This window comes from Lissotriton helveticus, chromosome 8 (genome assembly GCF_964261635.1).
Source record: "Lissotriton helveticus chromosome 8, aLisHel1.1, whole genome shotgun sequence".
Lineage (NCBI taxonomy): Eukaryota > Metazoa > Chordata > Amphibia > Caudata > Salamandridae > Lissotriton > Lissotriton helveticus.
In genome coordinates, this window is record NC_136069.1 from 32,245,586 (window position 1) to 32,264,971 (window position 19,386).

At 41.9% G+C, this 19,386-nt stretch overlaps 1 protein-coding gene across 1 annotated transcript in view; it reads left to right on the forward strand.

Annotated features, from left to right (window-relative positions):
- The window catches only part of LOC144772277 (uncharacterized), a 50,639-nt gene extending 40,295 nt beyond the window's left edge, over positions 1-10,344 (forward strand). The window contains exon 3 of the mRNA XM_078656508.1: positions 4,411-10,344. Within this exon, the coding sequence (XP_078512634.1) occupies positions 5,485-7,032 (1,548 nt within the window). The 5' untranslated portion in view covers positions 4,411-5,484 and the 3' untranslated portion in view covers positions 7,033-10,344. The remainder of the gene's footprint in view (positions 1-4,410) is intronic.
- The last annotated feature ends 9,042 nt before the right edge of the window (positions 10,345-19,386 follow it).

Sequence of the window (19,386 nt, forward strand, 5' to 3'; positions counted from 1 at the left end):
TTTAATAATGCTAGATCTCTCAGCAGCCTTCGAAAGGATCCACCATGACTTGATAATGGACCAATTGAATGCTCGTGGTATTCAGGGCAGGGCCTAGAAACTTCTACACTCCTTTCTCGTGGAAAGGAAGCAAGCGGTGGCCTTAGACACTTTTGTCTCCAAACCCTTCTCTTTTCCTTGCGGAGTACCTCATCGCTTAGCCCTACTCTATTTAATGTGTATGTGTCATCTCTGGTGCAATTGATTAGATCATTTGGATTTCAATTAACATCTTGTACAGATGACACAGAAATAGTGATGTCACTTTTGAAAAAAACACAAAACAGATACAGGAGGCAAATTCCATGAATGTATGCAGTCGGTAAAAACTTGGATAAGTGAAAACTGTCTAAAGTTGAATTCGGGTAAAAGCAATGTGGTTATTTTTGGAAATAATGCCAATTTTTGGTCACCTAGATGGTGGCCAGATGAGTTAGATACTCTACCAACTCTAGTTAAGAAAGCAAAAAACCTAGAAGTAGTAATCAATAATAGTAATCTCACCTTTGGGGATCAGGTGAATGCTGTGACTTCTTCCACCTTTCTGACTCTAAGGATGATTAAAAAGATATTACATCTACTACCTCATGACTGTAAAAAAATAGTAATAACCTCCTTCATCCTGTAAAAACTTGATAACTGCAATGGTTTATATATGAACATGTGGCAGCAACATTTGAATAAATTGCAATTATTGCAAAATGCGGCAGCTAGGCTGCTAACAGGCACACCTAAGTTTAAGACTGTACAATGAAATCAGAAAGCTCCACTGGCTGCCAATCAGGCACAGTGTTAGATTTACAGCCCTTTGTTCTGCCTTCAAGGCTCTTCATGTTTGCGGACCATGCGATCTCAGGCAGTGTGTTAGATCGTATATCCCTACTGGAACTCTCCGCTCCCTATGAACAAAGATGATGGAAGTGCCCAAATTCAGAAGAGCTAACTGGGGTGGAAGAAGTTTTGTTACCCGCACGACCAGGGCATGGAATGGACTTCCTTTCCATATATGTTCCTCTCCAGGCAAGGCTAAACACTGCAGGAATACTTGTAATATATTCTGAGGTTAAATCTGTTACCTTAATCATGTGAGGAAAGCAGTCTGCAGTCTGCGTGCAGAGCATGGGATAACCACAGGTCAGCTTGTGTGTTGTGCCTCCCTCACAGGAACTACAGCTTCTTACAGACGCAGGAAGGGAAGCGCCGGAGGAAGAGGAGCCACGCGTGGGGGAAATAAGCACTTATCAAAACAAATGAAGAGGCGCATGTATTCAAGGGTTTTTAGGTTCTTTCTGTGGAGGCTTGTTGAAGTAATTAGGATCATGAAGTGCAGCAAATTACTCACAAAGACAGTTGAAAGGTGGCAAATATGCGTCCTGAAGGCCCAAGGATGCCATGTAGTCTGCTTCGTGGGCTTGGGTTGTCTTAGTGGGACTGCCCACTTTGCAGACTCTGCCATGGCTTTGAGGTTTATTGCTATTTCCATAGATGGAAACACTTCTCCCAACTGAGTATCAGAGGATCAGTTTCAATACATGAGTACATCAGTCACCCTGCACCAGCAAAGAGTGGCTCAGAGGAGTAAGTAGGAAAAGCCAACTCCCCTCATAGGAAAGAGGCAGCATTTGAGGCGGTGACCAGGGGCATACAAGTGCAGGCAAGCTTGCCTTTTGCACGCCGGAGGTACTCCCTAGCAGCTGATGCCCTTATATGTGTTGAGGCCCTTCTGCACATGCTCAGTATATGGTTCAGCTCCCTTTAGTAATGTTGCTGGGATATTAGAGGAATTGAAGAGGAGTCGTTCCTGGTTGTATCATGAGCAACATGACATCTTAGAGTGTAAAGAGTGACCCCTTCAAAAATACTAAGCATATTTCACCAAACTCAAGTAAGGAATATGACTTTAGAACCAGCAAAGGGCTGCAGTAGATGATAAAAGCTTCTGTAAGGGCAACGACTAAGGATATGCTTTTTTTTTAACAATTTGTACATTGTTACTGAATGTGTTTATGATGGACTTCAATTTGCGCTAGTCTGTTCATGGCATGTATGTTATAGCATTCAATCAAATACTTTTTTATGTTGAAACCATAAAGGCATAGTTATAGCATTCATATAAACATTAAAACATCTTAGTTGAATTCAGTTTCTGTGCCACTAAGTCATGAAATTCTCAGGTTAAGAGTACTTTCCGTTGCCACAGTGATTCCATTGCGGATATCTTGGTTTCTCTGTAATTCAATTCTGTGAACATTTGATCACAGGTATCTTAGGGCCCGATTTAGAGTTTGGTGGAGAAGTGGGTATTTAGTTACAAAAGTGGTGGCGAACGCACAAACCAACGTACCTCCCACCCTATTTAGAATCAGTAGAAGTGACATCCCCCTTTGGCTCTGTTGACGGAAGGTACCCTCAGGCAGCACAAAAGAGTAGGGGCTGTCTGATGAAAGGCATAGCACCGCCCACCCTATTTTAGGTAAATAGCATGAGGTCTTTTCTTCTCTCTGTTACCTGGCAGTACGATCTGGCAATAGGATGACGAAAAAAACACATAGGGACACTTCCTGGATGTCGCTGTGTATAGTTCTTTGTTTCCAAAATTAAACGCACACTTTTTGAAAAACAAAAACTGTTGTTAATTTTTGTGAACAACTATCAAAAACAACAGCGGCTGTCCACCAAACCTTAAGTACCTTGACAGCAACTGTGTGGCCTGCAGTGAGCTCTAAATTTGGTGGATGGTAGTCCGTCTGTCAAACACTAAATCTTAGCTTCTGTGTTAATTAAAGCTCTGATCAATGAATTAGAAGGTATCTTTGTTTTTGGCATATCCTTTCTGTGTTGATTCTATCCCATGTATCATTGTTGGAGTTTTAAACTGCGTCTCCAGTAGGGTTGGGCATGAGCTCCGCTCCCCCATCGCAGTTTGCAAAGTTTTGCCCTCTCTGCTTGGAGCACCGCAAAACTCCGCCAACCACTTGCGTGTCAGAGCTTACAAGCGTGCGCTCACAAGAATGAAGGATACTGTGTCCCTTTCGGGGAGACAAAAGGGTTGTCTGGCATGTGGCCACCATTGAGACATTGAGGACTGCAGTTGGCTTCCACTTTGCCCCGTACCCTGCTCACTTCCTGCTCCTCCTTGTGGGCGCTGCCTGGATGAAGCACCGCCGGAGTATAGGAGTCACTCCGTAGCCCGCACCATGTGAACTGCGAAGGAGGCACAGAGTACCGGCCGACACCCGTCCCCTACTCTGCTTCACCTTGCTCTGGGTGCAGGGTAGCTTGCTGGACATCACTGTACTCGGGGGTCGCACAGTAAGAAAGAAAGAAATACCAACAGCTTATACATACTGGTACACTCACCGGTCAAAAACAACTGGGACTGTGATGGAGCGGAACTGCTGTCATTCCCTTAGAGTGCTATGCGAGCACTGGTGCCAGACATGCTTGGTGCCTTCAAGTAGTCGATGCTGTACATGCACCGGTGTCAGGCGTGTGTTTGATGCCGTCGAAGTACCCGATGCTGCACGTGCACCGGTGCCAGGTATTTGTTCAGTCCAGTACAAGCAAGTACTTGATAGTGCACGTGCTCCTGGTGCCATTCATGTACACTACTTTCAGTCACATAGTGCAAGCCGAAAACATGATGGTGCACATGCGCTACATTGCTGAACACATACTTATTGCAGTGCAGCAGTACGCAATTGCAGATTAGAGGTCCGCAAGTTCCGTCCAATTCTACCGATAACCTTATTTGTACAAAGCTTTTGAAAATGTGGCTATTGGTTCAATAAAACCTTAACCTCTGGCCGCAGCTTCCTCTGCTTTAGCACCAGAAAACTGTAATTGGTATTGCTGTGCTCCTCAAATAACTGAACTAAGTAAATAAATGTCTTAGAAGCTTTCTTATTTAGCCCAATACATGCTGTGGATATTACCATTAAATGATAGATGTCTTTGTGTCAGCGTCAATTCATGCTGTAATCATTGGATTACTCTTCCAGGTTTTTGTTTTAATCCATGTTGTCAGCAGGGTATGTTTGCCACTTTTTCCTATGTTTGTTGCGATGTGTTTGGTCTTTGGATTGCAGATTTCTCAGTGTCCAGTATAATTTGTGTTGTGAACATTATTAGTGGATGACTAACAATGTGCTCTGGATATCGTTACTAGGTTGCAAGTGTTTTGGTTCATACATGAATAACATACTATGGTCATCAGATTATGTTTATACCACTTCTATGCTAATGTTCAATTGCCTACCTGGCTTTTGTTACTTCATTTCCGTATAAGAAAACAAATTGATTTTTTTTATTCTGATATTTGTTTTTTTGGCTCATGAAATGCTAATGCTTAGATTGTTTTTGTCCTTTTAGTGAAAGAAATCCTGAATAAAAGCAACAGTCAGAGGAATATCATGGACACCAGGAATTGCAATTTACAACTTTTGAGACACTAACCTCCTGAAAAGTACGAAACAGTCTTCAGAGATTATTTTCCACTGAAGAAGCCCTACAATTGTTACCGATGTGCGATCCTTAGACAAACAGCCTTTTTCTGTGCAGAATTGGTAGCAGACCCCAATAGAATGATGAATGGGACATAGTACCTCAGTACAAAGGAGTAAGGAGTATCTCTTGAGTATGTCTACATATTAACATTACAAGGAACTCAATCAAGTGACCTACAAAGGAGAAAGGCCACACAAATGTATAGAATGTAATAAATCTTTCCAGGCTAAAGTAGCTTGGATAACAACATAAAATGTATACATTTACACGGGACACCTACCACAGACACATCTACTTATCGCTGTCTTCTGCGTAAAAGGCAACTCTAGCAACACATCAGAATATCCCTTCGTGAGAGGCTAGCACGAGCATTGCCATGTAAATAAACACTGAATATGAGAACAGAAATGGCTATCAAATGTGCCCGCTAATGCCATAATTTTGACTTTGTACCAGCGAGAAAGGAAATAGGAGAGAGATAGAATGCAGAAATTATGCCTACACAATATTAACTTAGCTGAATACCTGTACACAGTGGGACTATCAGTAGAAATTATTTACTTAATTTGTCATGGCAAAGACAAAGGTGCACCTCATTTAAGTTCACAGCTTTGCAGTTGTAACATTAGTACCAAGAATTTAGAGTATAGAGAGGTTATTTTTCATATATATGTGTTAGTAAAATGTAGCTAACTTGAAAGTACTAACCTGGACAGATACAGTAGAAGCTACATGCATTTACTCAGTGTCTCCAGGATTTCATTACAACTATGTAATTATTCAAACATGTGTTCCAGTGGGGGAGGTGCACAAATGCACTAAATGTGACAGTTATTTCTATATAAATACCCATCTGGAAAAACATCAAGGAGATCTCAGCATATTAAGACAAAATAAATCTGCAGTGTTTACCAAGACTTTTATTATAAAAAGCCTGCGATGGTAGGCAAACAAAACCATACTGAAAAAAAACTTTTCAATGTCTCAAAGGTAAAGGCTGTATCACAAATGGCTCTCATTGGACAAAAGTCAGGCTACACTGAACGAAGACCTTATAAATGCACTAAATGTGGCCAGATATTCATTACAAAGGCGCAGCTGCTGATAGATCAACAAACTCATACTGATGAGAAACCATGTGAATGCTTTGAATTCAAAAAGATTTTCAGTCAAAAAGATGGACTAGTTCTACCTCACACAAATCACACTGGAAAGAAACCATATAAATGTTCTAAATGTGCCAAGACTTTCAAGCAAAAGAGTAAATCGTCATCACATGAGAGAATTCACATGGGGGGAAAACGATATCGATGTTCTGAGTGTAATAAGGCTTTCACACAAAAGAGTAATTTAACAGTTCATGAGAGAATTCACACTGGCGAGAAACCATATAAATGTTCTGAATGTCAAAAAGCTTTTACCATAAGAGGTAATCTAACCCTTCACCAGAGAACACACACTGGCGAGAAACCATATAAATGTTTTGAATGTCAAAAATCTTTTACTGGAATAGGTGGACTAACCAGTCACCAGAAAACTCACACCGGTGAGAAACCATATAAATGTTCTGAATGTGAGAAGGCTTTCAGTACAAAGGCCCAGCTGATATTACATCAGAGAGTTCACACTGGGATAAAACCTTATGGATGTTCTGAATGTGAGAAGGCTTTCACTACAAAAAGACAGTTAAAAATACATCACTTGTCTCACACGGGAGAGAAACCGTATAAGTGTACTGACTGTGACAAGGCATTCAAAGAAAAATATATACTGTCATTACACCAGAGATATCACACTGGAGAGAAACCCTACAAATGTTCTGAATGTGACAAGTCATACATTGATAAGAAAAGGCTGACCAAACATCAGAGAACTCACACTGGTGTGAAACCTTATAAATGTTCTGAATGTGATATGGCTTTCAAGCTAAATGCAAATCTTTACGTACATCAAAGAATCCACACAGGGGAGACACCATATAAATGTACCGAATGTGACAAGGCTTTCAAGCAAAAGAGTCATCTTTCAGTTCATCAGAAAATCCACACGGGGGAGAAACCATATAAATGTTCTGAATGTGATATGGCATTCAGGCGAACTGCTAGTTTTTACATACATCAGAGAATCCACACGGGGGAGACACCATATAAATGTACGGAATGTGACAAGGCTTTCAAGCGAAAGAGTCATCTTTCAGTTCATCAGAAAATCCACACAGGAGAGAAACCATATAAATGTACCGAATGTGACAAGGCTTTCAAGCGAAAGAGTAATCTTTCAGTTCATCAGAAAATCCACACAGGGGAGAAACCATATAAATGTTCTGAATGTGAGAAGGCTTTTATTACAAAGAGAACACTGATGATACATCAGAGGATTCACAGTGGAGAGAAACCATATAAATGCTCTGTATGTTATAAAGCTTTCAATCAAAAAGGTAATCTGTCGAGTCATCTGAGAAGCCACACACCTTCACTACCTGTGTAGATCCAGTGACAAATAAGAATATTTACAACAGAGAAACCAAGTACATTTACTTAACGTGACAACGCTTTCCTGGGAAAAAATGACCTATCACTCTATCTGGAAGAGATAAAGGAAACAAATCATATTAATGTCCTAAGGGCCTGAGTACAAGTAGTTATTGCCCCTAATAAATAATGATACCACAGGGTATGGTATTTATCTGGTGCGATAAGTAACTCCTATTATGAGTTTATAGGGAACGACTTGCGGATTTAGATGTTTAATGCCCCAAAATATGCATGATATGGTAAATACTGCCCGTTTTCTGTGGTTAAATATCGTCCGGTTTAGCCTAACGAAATTTAACAAAGGTTGAGTAATTCAACACGTCTGATAATTATTGGATGCGTTAAATACCTTTAAACTTGTAATTTTGACCTATGAGTAAACAGGGGTTAAAACATGGGTCAGAAAGTTAGAAGCAAATCATAATCAGGCCCAAACTGTAAAAAGTCTTTCACTACATAGTGTGATCATATGACAGTCACTGCACGGGCGTAACAAACGCCCCCGCAGTTCGGGGGGCCCGAGCTCCAGGGGCCCCTGCAGGGCACAGTACCCTAAGGGTCCGTCGCTGGGGCCTAATTTTAATGTTATGCTTGTCGCTATTATATGGTGTATTCTGCACATGCACTTCAGTGCTGTCTTGAGCCTCAGGGTAGGAGCATAGGGTGGGCAGAGCTGCGCTGGTGTGACTGAATTGTCATACGCAGACTAGTCAGTGTACTACACATGCGAGGGTTGATAGGGCCATTTCGGACATTGGGACCAAGGCAAAATGTAATTTCCAGCTGCGGTCTCCTGCCGTCGGCCCATGCATGACACCGAAGTGGCAGGTCTCAGGCGAGTGGGTGAGAGAGAGTGAGGCGATGGCATGACTGGTAGTAGTACTCCAGTCGCTCCCTATGTTGTTAAGTTCTGCTGCGTTCTTTCTTCACTTCTCTGCATTCGGGGCTGCTTTTACTCAGGGCCCCAGGCAAGGTTGCTTGGTACCGTTGCAAGGCTTGAGCAACACATAATAATAAGCTTTTAGTCCTTACGTGAAATATTGTTGAAAGCGACCCTGCAGCCCTGCGAGGGCATTGTTGGAGTTATTGATGGTTTTTTATTACAGGGCGGGTAACACTCCAGTAGCTGCAAGGGGGAGAGGGGTGGGACGCATACCTAAATAAAAACCTGGTAAATGACAACTTATGCAGATGCTGCAGCCATTCTTAAGGATTTTAGGCAGCAATTCCATTGCACCTTGGTGGAAACTATGAAAGCGGACAATTGACAAGTCTAAATTGTTTTCTATGATTGCATGCTTCCTCTGGAGGAGCGGTGTGGTGTTCTGTTGATATGGCAATGTTCATTTTTCATTTTGCTAAAAATACCCAATCGTGCTTCGCATCCAGACATTCAAAGTAAATTACGCATGCCCCATTCCTGTTTTTTTCTGTAACCGTGTGAAAATTAGACAATATTTGAAGTGATTATGTTCTGCAGAGATGACGTTCGGCAACCACTTGCTTGCTTTATTTTCAATTTGGGTGATATGTGAGTGTCTATTACAGACATTTTGTAGAGAAATGTTGTGTTTATGTTACATGCAACAGCCATACAAAAAGTTTCTTTAAGCTCAAATTAGTACCTCACATATGAGAAATGTCTGTGTCACAGAGATTATTTGGAGTTAATATTAGTGAGATGCTGCTGTGTTACTGTATTAAAAACACACATCCCCTATCCCTGAATGTTACATGTGAACATAATTTGAATTTGGACCAGTGTGCCTGTGCGCTGTCTCTGACATGGCCAACGAGAACATGAAAGAGCTGAAACTGGATCATGAATTTAAAACTGTTCCTAACAGGGGCCCCCAAAATATGCTTGGCCCAGGGCCCCCAAAAACCTTAAGATATCCCTGGGGCCCTCTGTGAACATGATGGTCATAGTTACCATGTGTGCTGGCATGGTTAGGCCCATTATGGAAAAATACATTTCCATTTCTCTTTGCATTACAAGTGTGCTCACGTCCCATTTCCTCAACATGAAAAAATGACCTTACTGAAAGAGTATAATGCTGCAGAAATAAACAATACATCTAGAGATATATTTCATCCATTCATCTCTGGGTAAATTAAGATGGCCAAATTCTGAATTGGCCGAAATTCACAAAATTGGGAGCTGGTTGAACCCACAACGCATTTTTCAACTGCGAGCTTGTGGTTTGTGGGTTTGTGCGATGCATAGTGGGCAGTCAGGCATTTATTTTAATGAGCGCTACGCTACACCAACATGTAAGAGAAATTAGTAGTAGTCAGAAGCAACACACATGATTGCAACAACCGCCTCTTCCGTAGACTGCCTAGTGTCAAAATAGCAAATCTCTCTTTATGTCATCAAGAATGGTACAACAAGATGAGTAGCATAACAAAGCCTACATTTTAATCAAATGCATGTATTTTTAAAACATATTATTCATTCACATGGGAGGTAATAATGCCTGTCTCCTATGTTATTTACCACAAAACTCATGAAAAATATGTTGAATGAACTTGGGAACTCCTGCAGTGGGTAACAGAATGCAAATAATGTCATCCTAGCACAGCGGCCTGGAATCCTGAAGTCTATTACGTGGTAATGATGGAACACAATACTGCCTGGCTTCCTTGAATTTGAAATACACTCCTGGCATTTTTATCAACAGTTGGCATTAATGATGACTATCACTTCGGTGGGGCTGCTGGGGGTTGACAGTGATGTGTGGGTTTCAGAGCTGCCTCACTCATGGTACCCTCGAGATAGAGAGGGTCAGCCTGAATCACGCTGTGTGCTTTTGTCCTCCATTCGCCATTATTTTAGCTTTTAATGAGACATTAAAGAGTTCCTAATTCCATCAATGTGTCTCCTACCTGCAAAATATTAAAGAGGGAAACTTATTTTCTATTAGAAAGTCTGAGCTATCTTCATTTTTTTCCTACAGTTTGTAATCCAGAAATTTCTCATGAAGGAAGTGTTAAGAACAACTTGCACTTTGTGATACTTTGTGTCAAGGGGGTGTACTATAGGTGGTCCATGGGCTGTCCCATGCAACCAGTGCTTAAAATGGGCAGGTGAAGTCTGGTACTGAGTGCCTGCACTTCTAAAATTTGACAGGGAGAGTACCTGCACTTCTCAGCACTGATGCACTACATTAATTGAGAGATTACCTGCACTTCTCAGCACTTGTGCATTACGTTTAATGAGACAGTGCCAGCACTCCTCATTTGAAAACAGGTACACCAGATGATAGAGTACTCACACTTTTATATTTGCTTTTCAAGCATTACAAGCAAACAGCCATGTTTTTGTCGCATATCACTATATACTAACCTATATGTGGATGGGTATTTGCACCAAAAATGTATATACCTCCTCAAGGCATCACTCACACACTCATCTTGAACTCACGCATCTTTCACAGTGCAGCACTCCCATACTCCTCATTCATCCTCACTTTGAGTAATCTCAGGGGCAGTCAGCTGAACCTGCTGCAGACGTGTGATGCAGCACAGCACAGAGACAATTCTGTTCTGATCCAACTACCTACATACTACCACTGGCGACTACTTCTTGGCACCTCACAATGGCAATGAGATATGCGATGCTTTTAACAAAGTCTATTCCAGCAGAGATCTCCACAAATCCCTACTCTTTAATCTATTCCTGCTCAGAACCATTAACTTTAAACAGTAGACACAGCATCTCAGAAGGGACGACTCAGTGCTGTAACCATCAAAGTGGGATTATGAACAATAGAAATAGCATAAATGGACCTGCAGAGCGATGAAAACCAAAATAGCGTGCATATCTCTCACACCTAATCCATCAGATTGCTTAGCACTGTGCACTATTGCACAATAAACTGCACACACCCCGCTCAGTGGTCCTCGAACACAACATGGAAACACTTCCCACATAGCATCAAAACAAATACCACACCCTTCCAACCACACACCCTACACATAGTATAGCTTGCTACTCATGTAGGCACGAGGTAAGCGCTTTAGTGCTCCACATAGGGGTAGTAAGCCCTCTGTAAATATAACAATACAATACATTCAAGATAGCTCCAGCCTCTTATCTTCTGTCTTCTTGGCTCTGTCCCTTTAGCTCCTGCCTCCTTGCAGCCGTCCATTTAGTTCATGCTTTCTTGCAGCTATCCCTTTAACTCCTGGCTTGTATCGTCTTCATCCAACTGTTGAGTGATTACCTCCCAATCCCATCCCTTCTGCTACTTCCTGTTTTGTATCTTTCCCTTGAATACTCGCCTTCTTGCATCTATTCCTTGATGCAAGAAGAAAGAGGGATTGTTTTACAAGACGTGCTTGAGTTTTGTATATCATTGGACTGTTGATTGTATTATTTTGCACTTTGAAAGTATTTGCACTTTTTCTTTTGCTTTAACAACTACTTGCTGATATGGTCTGTAAAATGTGTGCCTTAAATCTTGCAATTAGCATTGTTTACAATTCAGAAATGATAAATTCAAACGGACAAACATCTGCAACAATGTTCTGAAGCATCCAAGCAGTTTTCATTACCAGCCTCGTTTGCCTGCCTGTTTTTGTCCTGTTTACTAATACAGGCATGATGGTAGAAAGTAAAATTGCTTCTTCTGTTCAATTTTTTTTCATGTACACCCTTGACAATCGCAAGTGTGTGGCATGCAGATAATTCACTAGTTTATCTCTCTTGGAGCTTGCAGTATACTGAGTTATAGCTTATGTACTCCTCAAGTATTTTGTCAGGCGAGTCTGTGAAATTGCAAGTTTGGGTTTGTCTTTCAAAGTTTCAGGTTATTGTCTATCAAAATAGTTGTTCTTTGTTCTTCAGCGATAGGCAGTTCCTAAGACAATAGGACCACTCCTTGGCATTGTTCTGATTGTTTTCTCAGTTAAATAATCTGCTCTTGACAATAATGTTACAAATGGCCTAGTTTATATATTAAGAGTGTTTCCCACTTTCTTATTAAAACATTGAACTAGACACTATAGAAGCATTTCATTAAATGTTGGAGGTTTCAAATCAAAATATACCAGATTTATGGGTGGTGAGGCAAAGTAGAAGGTGGTGGGCTGTGCCGCTAGGAGGGGCCCCCCATGTATTTTTCAGGGGGGCCCCTCAAGTTTCGTTATGCCACTGAGTCACTGTAGACTGAAATAATTTAAATATTCTGAATGTACATTACAGAAATATGAATTATAGTACAAAAGAGAACTCACACTAGTCTGTTACCGGATGCATGTTCTGAATGTGGCAAGACTTTCAAGTAAAAAAGTCCTCTCTCATGACATCAGATAGTCCACACCAGGGAAATCAGGAAACCCTCTAAATATTTTGCTTTTTAACAATGAAAACGTATACCTGATACAGAGCAGACAGAGGATCGGGCATAAAGGAATCATGCATGGCTACAGGAAACCATCGTTCATCTACAGAGGTATGGCAATACCAGTGACCTAAATGTTCAGAATACTGTACAGCTTGGGGAGATGAGAGTAAGTGTGGATTTCATTATTAGATGTGGCCTGCCAATGTACATTTCAAAACTGTTACAGAAGACGCCCACTACAAGAAGAAAAACCACGAATACACACAGAATAAATGAATAACCATTTAAGCAACAGAGCAAGCAGAAGGAAACTAGACAATTAAGCATCACTTAACATATAGTAAAAAGTACACCATACTACAGAAACCTCATTCTGATTAAAATAGGGGAAGTACTCAAGGTTGGTGGCAGCACCTGAGGTTCTCTGCGGGAACCGATTGGAATACCCAGCGCCATATCGCGCATACTTACTTGCAGAAAGCCTTAGACAGCGCTGGCATGAGTTAGATGTCGGCGCTGCATTGCCTTATTTTAACAGAACTTTTTTAAACCACTTATCATTTATGTACACTGTGTAGCTGCTAAGCTGTAATTTGAACTGTACCTCGCCCCGTTCCACCGCGGCTGACTGTGCCGTTTGCGTGGAGGGCGAGGCGCCATCTTTGATTGTGCTGGACCGGAGCTAGCAGTCTAGCTCTTCTGGGAGGCAGGGCTTAAAACGACCGAAAGCCCAGGGCCCCCCGAGGACTCAAGGTTGGTGGCAGCACCTGAGGTTCTCTGCTGGAACCGATTGGAATACCCAGCGCCATATCGCGCATACTTACTTGCAGAAAGCCTTAGACAGCGCTGGCATGAGTTACATGTCGGCGCTGCATTGCCTTATTTTAACAGAACTTTTTAAACCACTTATCATTTATGTACACTGTGTAACTGCTAAACTGTAATTTGAACTGTACCTCGTCCCGTTCCACCACGGCTGACTGTGCCGTTTGCATGGAGGGCGAGGCGCCATCTTTGATCGGGCTGGACCGGAGCTAGCGGTCTAGCTCTTCTAGGAGGCAGGGCTTAAAACGCCATATGCATCCGGGAGCGCAGCGGACGAGCGCAGCCGGCGCGACGATGGTGCGCCAAAGGTAAGCCCGTCTGCGCCCGTCCGAGGCCGGCTGGGGCCACGGGCCAAAAATTATGGGCAAACTTACACTTACTCCTCTAATGACTTACTTACTTTAAGACCCCATGAACACCTCTGGCCGCCATTACCCCTGTATGTACTAAAACGCACCTCTTCTTATGGTATTTCTAAAATCAAGTATACAGCTGGTAATTTTAGTTTTAATCCATGTTCACGCATTGGCCCTCAGCCCTTATTAAAACCACAGACTAAACTTCGCTGCATTTATCTTTTATTCTATTAACACGCGTTCTATGGTTAAACACCAAATGGATATATTTCTTTTGTTGACATCTGAGAAACCTGATACCGTGCTTCTTACTGAAACTTGGCTTAACCAGGACTCATTGCCAGATATCTTGGCCTCTGTTCCATCTGACTATTATATTTTAAACGTGAACCGATCAGCTGGCAAAAAAGGTGGAGGAGTGGCTGCCATCATTCACAATACTCACAAGTTCATTACACTCCCTTCTCTTGTCCTGACCGGCACGGAGAATATTGTTTTTAAGACTGACACCGACAGTGGAGCATTATTATTAGTTCTGATTTATCGACCCCCCCAATCTATGCCTACTTTTTATGCATTACTGGCCGAACAAATGGCCTCTCTTGTAACAAATTATTCTAAAATTGTTCTAATTGGGGATTTTAATTTCTGGTTTGATGACACTGAGGTAGACCCACAGGCAGCAGAACTCGGGGACCTACTTTTAGACTTGAATTTAACCCAACAGATTCACTCTCCTACTCATGAGAAAGGCCATAGCTTGGATCAAATCTGGTCCCACAATCTTTCTCTAGCCGTCTCCTCTATAACTCCTTGTATCTGGTCTTACCACTTCCTTATACATTTTACACTTACAATCGATAGAGGCACAAAACAGTCAACTCAGGTGGGTGGAAAAACTAGGAAATGGAAGGGTATTAATACATCGGCTTTTTTGGACACCTTGGCCACTACCCTTCCTCCAATGACTAAAGACATCGAGGTCATTGAAGAAGCCTTCTCACACTGGATCCAATGGGCAGCTGATATCCATGCACCCTGCGTGAATTTCCACCGCTCACGCCCTAATGATGCACATAAATGGTTTACCCCACAACTGAAGACCCTAAAACTCGAAGTGCGTCAAAAAGAGAGGATGTGGAGGACCAGGTATCTACCACAAGACAAAGCAAATTAACTGTATGGCCCGGAAAATCTATCAAAAATCTATTCTAAGACAGAAAACAGATTATTTTTTCTGAAAAAATTCTGAATTCATAGAATAAGACAAAAGACTTGTTCAACATAGTCAACGATCTCTGTAATAGCGATAGGACTACCCCTTTGGTTAATCCTACTCAAGAGCTTTGGGACTCTCTGAATGCATTCTTCTTAAATAAAATCATCACTATAAAGCAGAGCATTTTAAATTCCCCGCTCCCTGCCCCTCTGGATGATGTCTATCATAATCCTTTTATTTTAGAAACCTTTCCTTCCATTGATGCTAAAGTCCTGCTTGACCTCCTTGCACCTGTCAAGTCTGGTTCACCTGATGACATTTGTCCCCCACATATTTTCAGAGAGGTGGGGTCGGCTATTCCACAGGGCGTTCTTTCGCTGCTAAATGAATCACTTTTAAAGGGTAAAGTGCCCAGCAGCGTTAAGAAAGCCTTGCTCATTCCACTGATAAAAAAGACCGGAGCAGACCCACATGACCCAATAAACTACAGGCCAATATCTCTTCTACCTTACGCATCAAAAATTCTGGAAGCCCATGTCTCCTCGTGTGTGTCCAAATTTATTGAAAAATCTGAATACCTGGAACCCAACCAGGCTGGCTTCCGTCCCTGTCACTCGACGGAAGCCGTGATCCTTGCTATCCAAAACACTCTAAGACACAATGCCGATAGAGGCATTCACCAGGCCCTTGTGCTCCTTGACTTGTCGGCAGCGTTCGACACGGTTGATTACACCATTCTTATCAACCGTGTCGAACAATCAGTGAGACTTGGCACCTTCACAGCTCCTACAATTTCCCACTACATGTGGGGTGCCCCAAGGATCATCATTATCACCCCTATTATTCAACCTTTATCTCCGCCCATTATTATACTCCCTAAGGAACGCCAAAGTCACCATCTATAACTATGCGGATGATCTCCAACTTGTCTTTCCTCTTAACACTACAGACTCTGTGGTGGAATTTCAGAACACCATGACACACATACAGAGGTGGATGAACCTCAACCACTTGAAGCTTAACCCTGGCAAGACAGAATTAATCTTGCCTGGGAAAAGTGAATTAAGTTGGAGCCCATGCTTTTGGCCATATAGTATGGGGGTCCCACCAATGAGATCTCTCTTGGTTAAAAGTCTGGGAGATACACTCAGCGCAGATCTTTCTTTGAAAGGACAAGTTGGCACAGTGGTCTCTGCCAGCTTTTTTCAACTTAAGAAAATAAAAAAAATAGCTCAGTTCCTGACGCAATCCGCTCTTACTCAGGTTATCATTGCCCTCGTTCTGTCCCGACTGGACTTCTCAAATAGTCTTTATTTAGGACTTCCAGCGGGCCTGCTAAAAAGACTCCAACTTGTTCAGAATCAAGCTGCCAGGCTTATTTTGAAACAATCAAAGGGGCAGTCTATTAGACCCGGCCTAAAACAACTTCACTGGCTGCCTGTGACACAGCGGATTGCGTTTAAAACCGGATGTATTATTTTTAAAACCTTACAAAATACAGGTCCACAATTTATAAAAAACCTCGTTTCCAGATACAATCGTTCTTTAAATCTTCGTTCTGCTCATAAAGCTTTATTGGTTGTCCCGACCTTGGTGGCTGCTGCTTTGACCATCTTGCAGCCACACTTTGGAACTCCCTACCATTTCATTTAAGAACGAGTCCAGATCTTCTCACCTTTAGACAGTCTCTTAAAACATGGCTTTTTAATCAGGCTTATTTCTGAGTATTTACTGTGTGTTATGTTCCCTTCGATAGCGCCATGAACCCTTCGGGCGTACGAGTGCTTAATAAATAAATATTAACATAACATAACATATGAAAGACTAAATGAAGTCCAGAAATGATCGATAACTCCTATCATACAAGGTTAGTTGACATTCTACTAAATGATTTACCAAATGTGTAGAGAAAAACTGAACAATCGGAATCATGCAGATTCTGCAATACATGAAAGATACAGGAGATGGTGGTCACTTTATCAGATTCCAGTATCATCCCATAATCTAGATTGCAGTATGGCAGAAACACTGGGACTGCCAGCTAGATGAAATTATGAAATTACAAATATTTTTAAACTGCTGTTTCACCACCGCATTCTGCAGTTGAGCGGAATCAAATATATCACGTAAAATGCATCGCTGGACCTTAAGAATGCTTGAAACTGAGCTTTTCACTTCAAGGTGCTACATATATATTTGTGAACATGAATCAATTTTGGAGACATTATTGGATTAACATAAACCTTTAACTGGATCTGAAAACCAGTTAATGCATTGATGAAATGACTCCCTTCTTTGCATTCCTTCGTTTGCTTGGCCACTTCAGGGTCTGAGGCACACGAGAAAAGATATCCGGGTCAAAGACATCAAACAATGGGACAGAGCCGTTCCTGGTATTGTTTTTGAGATGAGTAATTCCCTCCGTTCACCAGTTCTGAGTGTGCTGGTTGCTATTTATTGCAATTGCATCACTGCATTTTGACAATTGTTTCTCTTAAGATCTGCCATTTACACAATTGCACACAGACCAGATCTCCCTGAATATTTATTAGTTATTGCCTTTAGATGTAGTTAGTGTAATAAAATCGAAGAGCCCATCTCAAGGAGCGTGATGAAGTGGCAGTAATACTTAAAGCAGCCTCAGATGCCCAATATATTTTGTACTTTGTACATGCCTCCGCCTTGGAAGCGGAGTGTAGGTCCTAGTTTACAGAGAAGGAGCTAAAGCGATACTGAAAACTACAGAACTGTTGTATGGTTATTTACTGGGTAGGAGGAGGTTTGTAATGGTATAGGATTGTGACTCGGACACACGCAGATTGTCCTCACCAGCTCCACCAGGATCCAGATTTGACCTGGACTCGCTATTGGACCGCATGCCTTACTAACGACCGGCCCCCGGACTCCTCAATCTTGACTCTGTCTCATCGCGTTTTTCCCAGCTTGGACCACCGCATTACCCTCAGCCCCTGGATGCACAACCCGCGCGACCGCAGCTGAAGCCCTCCACACCCACAGGACTTCTGTTGGTCATCATCCTTCCTCCCATTCCTTGGGACGGTTTTTTGTTTCAAATAGGCATTCTTACTCCTGTGTACTCCGGCTGGCAGTACACCAAGCTCACTGGGCCCTGCATCCATCACCAGAGATCGATTTCTCCTGGTTTACCCCCCCCCCCCATCAGCTCCTACGCTACGGTAACCTGGTCCTAAAGATGACCCTGACTCACTAAGGGTCGAAAAGTCGTTGACTCCCAGTGCAGCTTCCGGCGCTTGCCTCTGGTTCACATAGTGCTAATTTCTGTGCAATCTCATGTAAATAATTTATTGTGAACCTAAAGCTCTTTGGAAATATTTCACCACTGTGCACTCTGCGCCGTTTATCGCTGTGTCATTTGTCACTTGCGCCTTTTACCTTATGTGTCATGAGCACGTATGTGCACAAAGTGTTTTCTGTTTATACTTACATTCAGTGTAAACAATGCTGATACTATTGTTTTCCTACACTTTTTTCAAAATACATAGTGCCATTGGCACATTCTTCTACTTTAGAATCTCTTGTCTTTTCCTTTTGCTATTATATGTGCATACTAATGTTATCTGTTGAGATATTGTTCATGTTACGTTCATCGCCCAGTTCTCAACTGGGTATATGGGTGTTCTCCTGTTGTTTGTTCTCTAAATTCTACATAGTAGCACAAAGGGAATTCTGGATTGAGACCAGTATCCATACATGTACATGACAAATACATGATGAGTTGTCCCTTAGCTAGATGCTTTTTTATGGGGAGAGTGTTACTATGTACCATTATGGTGGCTCGATATACTAAACTGCCTTTTAATGGCATTGATGGGCTGTGCATTTGCGTCATTCGGTGGACGCATACCTGAGATCTTTTTCTAACTCAGCATTTGCTGTTGATTGGAGGAAGCCAATTATTTTATTCCACACTCTCCTCTTTAGTTGACGTAATGCTGACAGGCTAATATCAATCTTGAAACATGTTTCTGGGCTTTTTGGCTCTGTGTTGTGTCTCTTTGCAGCTTGTAGATTTCCTTTAGCTGTTCCTCTTCTAGGGCCTTAGCCACATGATTGCTTAAGATAACTGGGTGGATATTATACAGCCAGGTATTTAAAAGTCTTTGTTGTGTTGTAATCTATAGTTACCTAATTTAAACAAGGTGTCCTCTTGGATCTTAGTTTCCTGATCATGATTTCAGAATTTCGATGTACTGAAATAAGGAAAGTTGTTGGAGCTTCTGCATACAAAAGCAGCGGAATGCTTGTGTTGCTTCTTCTTATGGACATCGGGAAATGCTGTAAGTAGTTTGTTATGCATGTCATTTTGTCATTCATATAGAAATTGAACAGAAGAGGGTCAAGATGCAACCTTGCTTGAATACTCTTGTCTGTGGCAAATGTTGTGCGTCTTGTTCCATTTAGGCCTTTCCTGGTGCTTTAAAATCTGTTTAGAAATTAGTTATCTGTTTGGATCTCACCTATGCAGCGCTTGTGCTGGCTCTTCGAGACATGCTGTATTCAGATATGGACTTTAA